Raw genomic sequence first — 8634 nt, 5'->3', positions numbered from 1 at the left:
CAGTATCTACTGACAGTAGGAATTTGATATAAGTTCTTATGAGTAAAAGATACCATAGAATAAGCCCTTTTCTTAAAAAAGGAAATAATGATACATTATTTCTACAAATTTGTTTTTTAGGCATATACCAAATTGTCAATAATGACTATCTCCATGTTATAAGATTTAAAATGGGCCTTTACATTCAGACTTATGAAATGCCATGAAAAGGGGCCTAATTCTTTTGACAGAATTCTGTAAACACAGGATATTTATATATATTTATTCAGGAAAGACAATTGTTTCATGTACCAGATTTTTAATGCATTTGAATCTTTATTCTACAACACAAGCAACATAATACAATATCTTTTAAAATATTTTCTCTTTAGAATTTTCATTTCCACCTCAGATAAAATGTACACAAAATACACTTGCAAGCTTGCTTACAGAGACCTGTTAAACAAGGAACAGACAGATTCTATAAAATCAAACAGTTATATCAACATATAAAGGAGTGTGATTTTCAGTTTGTTTTTTTAAGTAAATGTGACCAAACTGACTAAATAAGAAGGCAAAACAAAAAATTATGCTTCCTTGACAAGGCCTTTGGAGTAAACAAAATGCTTCAAGGCTCCTGGTGAATAGGGTTGTAAGGATGAATTTTGCATTTTATAGGTAAAATGGTACACTGACTCAAATCATTATGGCTATACCAAGCTTCATTTATTTATAATCTTCAATGAAAATAAGTTGATTCTTTGGCATAATACTATAAGGAATAAAAGGACCCATACCACCCACTGGCTTTATCTAGAGTGAGAGATAGTAGTAGGGGAACTGTTTATAATGTAATTTGTCTAAGTTTATTCCTCTTAGAAAAGCGGGAAAAGCATCTTGAATAGTAGTCTCTTAGCATGATTAGGGCAATAAACATCTTATTCCTATCTCCCCCATGCCCTCAACACAAACTAAGAAACAAAAATAACCTTTCCCTCTAGGCACCTCCTCCTGTCCCATCATGCCACACCTGGATATTCTATCACATTGTTTCAACTGAAGTGAAACCCAGCTTATCAAAAGCATTCATCTTTGTTCAGCTTTGCCTATTTTATGGGAAATCAATTTTTATTAGAGAGAAGCACTCCCAATAAGAACCAGATGAGAGAAATGCAGGACAAAGCAGCTTGCACATAATCCCGAGGTAGCCAGGGATGCTCACTGGGGCTGGCAGTGTCAGGGCCCGAGTCTCCCTAACTTTAGGAAGAAACATAATCTTTTATATATTAGTTCAACAGATTGGCTTTCGGATTCCCTCCTCTCCTTTTTGGCACCGGTTGGTAAAACAAAAATAAGTTATTCTTAGAGATTGCCTTTTGAAATTTAATTTTAAAATTAGTGTTACTAAAAGAACTAAATGCACAAATACTTTCCAAAACTTATGGGAAGAAAAAAAAGAACTCTTCAATTATTACCATCCACAGAGCCAAAAACTCTGTGGATTGTCTCCTTGATGTCATTAACATTCTGATATGCTTTCTGATCTCACTAATTCTAGTAAATATAATCATTTCCTTCCATTCCTATAATAGTCTAAATTAATTTAAATGAGTCAGTATATTAAGCAGAAGTCTTTAGAGAAACCTCATTGAATCAATAAGCATTACATGTAATTAATACAGTTTATAAATAGGTGATGATTGTTAAGTTACTTGTTTTTTTCTTAAATCATTCTCCCTATGGTCCTTAACTTTTTTTTAATGGTAAAAGAATTTCCAAAGCTAATTAATTAAATAAAGAAGAGATAAACTAAGGCCCCCTCTATATGAGTTAACATGATTTCACTGAATTCCCAAAGCACACTGATTATTTTTATATTTTTCCCGTTATTTGGAAGATGAAATAATGAATATGGTCTCCACCATGTAGGTATGTGCACAAACACAACATATTTACTGAAAAGTCAAAACAGGCACACCTACTGCTTAAAAGGGAATTGGTTCATTTTGCAAATTTCCATGAAGCCTTTGGGTAGACTCTTCACAGATATATATGAAATTGAAATGTTAATTTATGCCAGACAGTTAAATGAAAGATGAAGGTACAACAAGTAGTCTCATCTCAAAGGGCTAATATTTTGGTGGCCAATGAGAGATGTAAAACAACTGGCAAGCAAGCAACTATTAAAAAATCTGTAAGCCAGGAGCCAAGGCTGTAAAGGAGCCTACATGGAAACATCTCATTAAAACGATATGGACGGAAGAAATTCAAACACTACACACTTAAATTTAAAATCACCTTCAATACAAGTCAAAGGGTCAACATGATACAAATGATCATCCATAGAATCAATGTTTCTAAATACAAAGACGAGAAGCTTAGATTGATCTCACTGTTCCATAGAACTTATACATTCATTGTCTTCTAGCTTGTAAAAACCAATTGTTGGTATAATAAAACTGGAAACTGGGAAGATTGAGCAAGACTGCTGTATAGAATCCAATCCCAAGTTGTCTGCCCAAGGATAGATTCAGTTTTTCTCTAGCGTTTGATAAGTCAGGTTGATCTTAAAGGTAGTAGTTGGAAACTTTTTCAAGGCAGTGGTTCTCAAAGCATAGTTCCCAAAACAGCAGTATTGGCCTCACCTATAAACTTGTTAGAAATGCAAATTTCCTGATTTACTTAACTGGAAACTCTGAGCAGGAGCCCAGCAATCTGTGTCTTAACAGGCCCTCCAGGTGATACTGATGTGTACTAAAGTTTGAGAACCACTGTTCTAAAGACAAAAGATATGGGACAACCACTGGTTAAACCTTCAGGATAGGAATTAACAGTAAAAACAGTTTTTGGTGGTTGAAAAGGGTGGAAGGACCATAATTAGATGGAATTCACCAGCAGTGGAGTGCCATTTTGTCACCAAAGTGGTCAGCCACTCTTCCTCCCTGGTACCCCTTTGTAGTATTGTACAAAGATACAGAGAAAAGGTTTTGTATGGTGCTCGTGGTGTGGTAGTGGTTTCTCTTCAATGATAGAATGGTACCACAATTTATAAAGAAACTGATGATCTCAGGAGATATTTTTGGTCTGTCTTCCCTGAAATAAGAATTGTGTTTTGGAAATCTAAAGGGTGTTCTGTTCCAAAATCTTAAGTTATTATTTCCACATCAAATAGCAAACACTACAATATAGCCAGAGAAAAAGGATCTTCCAAACAAACAAAAAAGGTATGTTTTCTAGATTGCTCCACTACTAAATGAGAACTTTTTTTTGAGGAGGCGTAATTATAAATCAAGTTCTTGACCAAGTTTACAAATCTTTCCCAGTAACAAGCTCATATTTCCAATAAAAAGTGCTCTTTTGCTTTCCTAAGGCCACACTAAATCTCCCTGGGGTCACCTAAGTGGTGCCCAAGCATATTGAAGTCTTGTCATCTGCTTACTGCAAGACTCTGGATTTTCCTTCTGCCTGTTTCTTTGTCTGTAAAACAAGTGGAAATGTGTAGATGTTATGGCACATGGTTACTAAGGATGTCGACTTGATGCCCTTAGCACCTGGTTCTTCAAGCAATCTTGTCCAACCAGCTGCTTCCTCTTCAGAGAATGTACATTTTGAAAAATGGTTATCCATTATTTTGCATATTCCCAAACTTTGTGCTACAAATTTAGTACCATGTATTTCCCAGAGAAGCAAGTAAAGAGGCACTGTTGGCTACAGGGCACTTTATTCTGAGTTGATTAAATGATATTTGAAAAAGGTTTACAAATCGTGCATGCCATTCTAGACACAGGCTGCCATGTACTTCTGTGTTAACAGCTGGCCATGAACAGTATTATTCCATCATTTCTGCCTAATTCAGTGAGTTTTCTAAAGTAACACTGAATGTCTGCTTGAAGATTAAAGTTTAGATTTTGGCTTTATTTTCAAACACTTGAAATGTGTTACATATGATTTTTTAATGTATAAACACGATTCATTTTCTTTTTTCAACTTTATTTTTAAAAACCTCCGTAACATCCCAGACAGATCTGAGATGTCAAATAGTCTCATTTTAATGGCCTCATTCCTTGAAACTTTTTCTCATACTAGAGTGCTTACTCTGTGGACTTACAGCATGTTGTCAGAGAGAGTATGGCCTTTGAATTCAGAAACACCTCTTTTGCAACCAACTTTGCCTTTTGCTTGTTATCTTGGGCAAGTTTCTGAACCTCTCTGGGTCTGTGTTCTCATCTGAAAAAATGAGGAACACAATACTTGTCTCACAAGGTTGTTGTGAGGACTACGTGTGATAATACAGGTAAAGGTTTGCAATCACAGTGACATTCACCACTCTCTTCCTCCCTGCTATTTGTAACCTCTTGTTATTACTGTCAGCTCTACACAAAGGTCTTCATTCTGTTTACTTTGATGGGACTGATACTGATGGATTTTCCTTTCTGGTAAAATCAAGGATATCTATTACATAACTGCATTACCTTCTCACAGCCAAGGCTATTTTAAAACAACAAGGACGAAAAGCCTAATGATCATTGTACCAATATGTTTCAATTTCAAGGAACTTTTGAATTATATCAACATTTTTGTCATGTTTGATTTAAAATTTTTATTTTTATTTACTTTTTTTGAGAAGAAGTCTCACTTTGTCACCCAGGCTAGAGTGCAATCTTGGTTCACTGCAACCCCCACCTCCCAGGTTCAAGCAATTCTCCTGCCTCAGCCTCCCAAGTAGCTGGGATTACAGGTGGCTGCCACCATGCCCAGCTAATTTTGTATTTTTAGTAGAGACAGGGTTTCACCATGTTGGCCAGGTCTCAAACTCCTGACCTCAAGAGATCTACCTGCCTCAGCCTCCCAAAGTGCTGGGATTACAGGCATGAGCCACCATGCCTGATTTAAAGTATTTTAATGAGAGCTGTTAAGTATGTTAGTATCTGTCTGGGTTCTTATTGGTCAGTCATTACATAGACCCCAAATAATAAAAGTGTTCTAGTTTTATATCTATGGTAAGGGCTGGAAAATTATCATAAGAGGAGAGAAGATTGTGTAAAAAGGCAGTCTATTTTTAAAATATGATCAGGAGACACAAGAGCTAGGTGAGATGCTATGGACAGTGCATGAGGTTCAGTTGTGAAAACCGATGTCCTCATTAATGACAGAGAGAACTCTGTCCCTCCATACACTTGGCTGGGCCATCATCAGTCCCAGGTCTCTTATACTTGGAGTTTTCCAGATGTTTGTTTCATGAAGCACACTTTACCAAAATTTAGGAAAAGAAGAGAAAGATCTCAACTTTAGGGTAATAAAGTTTTGGCTATAAATACAGGCAACTAAAAACAATGTATAAACTTTCATTCTGCTTAGGTCTGTAAATACATGCTAATAACTGTTCTTCACTTTAAAAGGCTGCTTTGAATTTTGTCTTACTGTTGCTGCAAAAGAGACTGTGAGGAGAGAAACACCTGACACTTTCAGAGACTGGGAGGGAGTGAAACAAGTTTGGGGGTGGGCAGCTGAGTCACAGGAACAGGGCAAGAGACTGAGCTGGGCGGTCTGGGAAAGTGCCACTCCCCTCTCAGTGTTCTTCATCTCCTCCCTTGCTTCTCCACCTGCTGGGAAGAATCACCTGAAGGCCTACTTATTAGAGACTACTTTGCATCAAGCTGCAAATACCTCTGAGAAGTACTGCTGTCACTCAGTGATGCTTCTGGTTGAAATCTGATGTCAGTGTGGATGTCCAGTAACTCAAGTGCAGAGTATGTCAGGACTGGGTTATAGAGAAGACAATGGGAAGGTACCAAAACACTCTTTAAATTATAGGTCAAGAGCTCTGTACACCTTCTCATCCTTTTATTCTTGGGACCCATATTCAGGCTAGAACTAGAACAGTGTTCGGACACAGTATAGGGTAAACTTATGTTCAAGAATTTTGGATCCCATAATAGAGCATCAGGGAGAATGCTGATTTCCAAATAACTAACATACTTTGGGACACAGTATTCACAATTATCATTTTTTTAGATGGAGTTTCACTCTTGTCGCCCAGGCTGGAGTGCAATGGCACAATCTCGGCTCACTGCAACCTCCGCCTCCTGGGTTCAAGCGATTCTCCTGTCTCAGCCTCCTGAGTAGCTGGGATTACAGGTGCATGCTACCACACCTAGCTAATTTTTGCATATTTGGTAGAGACGGGGTTTCACCATGTTGTCCAGGCTGGTCTCAAACTCCTGACCGCATGTGATCCGCCCACCTCGGCCTCCCAGAGTGTTGGGATTACAGGCATGAGCCACTGCGCCCAGCTGGTATTCACAAATTGAGACAGCTTCCTTTGAATTTTTCTACTTTATGAAAAGTTGCTATGTATAAATACTGTAATTCTGGCCTCTGCTTTACTGAGGCCTTTTCCCCCAGTAAACTGTGGAGTACTTGCAGGTTCACAAAGAAGAACTGAACCTCAGGTAAGCTATAAAAAGAAACAAAACAACTGTGGTGTTACTTCTGTTGGAAAATAAAAAAAAAAAAGCAGTTATCCAACTTTCAATTCCATTTATAAAGTATAAAAATTCAAAAGTATACAACATAGTTCACTGATATCCCAACAATTCATTGCCTTTTAAGATCAAATAGCTGATTACCTGTTTCTAAACTTGAATTATTGTCTAGTGAGTGAAAAATGAAGGCAAACAGAGTGTTCTGTGGAACTGGGAAAAAAATGGATTCTGTGGTGATCTCTAGATGGCACACAGAATGATAAGGGTCTTTCTTTCAGATCACCTGAAGAAGTCACAACACTGCCTTCCTCTTAACCTCTAAGTTAGTTCCATGTTTCTCAAGGAGGGCAAAGTTTGCAAATACCCTTTTAAATCCGTGTTTCAAGACTGCAGAATTTGTCTTTTATTTAAAGGGTGACTTATTCATTACGAATAGAGCTGAGAAATTATAATGTATGCCTTAACAACTAACTCTGCTCTGTAGAATGTGTGTAAGTAAGCTTGATTGAGGAGTTTTCAATCATTAGGATAATGTAAAAATACTGTAAATAATAAGATAAAGCTTTCAGTACTTAGAAATATCCACCTGAAATATTGGTCTGAATGAAAAGACATCAAACGTAGGGTAACTTTACTTGCTAGATAGGAGAAATATTTTAAATAGACAAAATTTTCTAAATTTCAGTGTCTTTCTCCATTGCCTTCATTTTATGAGACTTGCGCTTGTGTAACTGACACCATAATTTTGCAAGATTGTTGTGTTATATTTTAAGATTGAAAATGATTTCATCATAATCTATCCCTAGCCCACACTCCCTGCTCCCTTCCTGAGTCCCTTTCCTCCAAGTGTGTTGATATAAAATGAGTTGTGTTTTACTGTTTTGTTGTCTTAAAAACCAAACGTTATACCTTACGTTCAGATAATTGTGGGGCATGGAAATGTAAGTGCAACAAAAGACTAAGGCACCATTTTTTCTTTCCTTTCCTTGTTTGCCTTGGGGACGGAAGCAAACACCACGAGAACAGCCAGGGTGGCTGGTCGGTCTCATGTCTCTCGACGATCTATGTATCAGCCACTTTCACTGGGTACTCTGTGTCACAGGCTGACAAGCCACAGACTTCAAACCCTGCTAGGAAAGAACTTTCTTCTTTTAGACATACAGAAATCATACAGAAATCAAGGCACAACAGTACCTTATATGGGGAAATTGGTGAATAGCTGAAAATCTTATTTAGGAATAATTTTGAAGTGTTCTGGATTATTTTACAACAGAAGTCACCTCTTTCTTGATTATGACACCCAAGAATATGTTTTTATAGTTGTCTTCTTCCCAGCCAAACCCATAATCATAAATCTTCCTCCAGTTAATAATCCCTGGTACTAGATGTCTGAGTTTACATATCAGCTTGATTTACCAGCAGATATTGCCTTAGGAATTATATTTATTTTTAAGATGATAGATCAATATAGTGTTTTCAAATGAGTAACCCTTGAAAATGACCCATTTGGGGACAATGCTGTAAGCAAAAGCACTGGGAAATATACTTCAAGAGTTAGAAACATATCAAGGATTATAGATTCTTCTATAATAATGTGCAAAATCAGAATATCGTTTGTGTCATCTAGATACAAACCTTAGCATGGCCCCAATGCTGATCAGTGGTTGGAAAGGCTTTTTACATTAGGAAACATTGTTCTCTGAGACACTAGTTTAAGTGGGGCTGGTGGTGGGGAAAACGCAACAGTTGGATAGGCAGGCAGACTCTAACCCTCACTACTGCTGTTTGGTGGCGGAGTGGAATAGGAGTCTGCTACACAATGATGTCTACACAATGATGTCATAGACACGGCCCACCCTGCCCAGCCACTCCCTCACAGCCTGGCGAACTCTGATGTCAGTCACGTGACAGGTCAGCTGACTGATGCACGGGAACACTGCGGGCTGGAGGGCCGTAAAGGTCTGGTCTGGGAGAATCTGAATCTGATTGAGAACTGTTAGCACCATGTTGGTCCATGCCTAAGAGAAAGGATTTAAGAAAATTAGTGGCTTTCCCCCCTGGTTTTATTTGAACACTTGAGAGCGGCCCTGCCAATGTGGAAATGGTTTTTTTTTTCAGGCTGTAGTTGCAATAAATTAGTTTTTGTTCATTTAATATGCCTGTAATAAAT

General features: G+C 37.6%; 1 protein-coding gene across 3 annotated transcripts in view; it reads right to left on the bottom strand.

Moving 5' to 3' along the window:
• Positions 1 to 295: 295 nt before the first annotated feature.
• The window catches only part of ARFGEF3 (ARFGEF family member 3), a 189684-nt gene continuing 181345 nt past the window's right edge, over positions 296 to 8634 (bottom strand). For all 3 annotated transcript variants that reach the window (XM_005551963.5, XM_074037117.1, XM_065543459.2), the window contains one exon: positions 296 to 8482. In XM_005551963.5, coding sequence (XP_005552020.3) covers positions 8291 to 8482 — 192 coding nt within the window. In that variant the 3' untranslated portion in view covers positions 296 to 8290. The remainder of the gene's footprint in view (positions 8483 to 8634) is intronic.

Source organism: Macaca fascicularis, chromosome 4 (genome assembly GCF_037993035.2).
Source record: "Macaca fascicularis isolate 582-1 chromosome 4, T2T-MFA8v1.1".
Lineage (NCBI taxonomy): Eukaryota > Metazoa > Chordata > Mammalia > Primates > Cercopithecidae > Macaca > Macaca fascicularis.
This window is presented reverse-complemented; position numbering and strand designations above follow the sequence as displayed.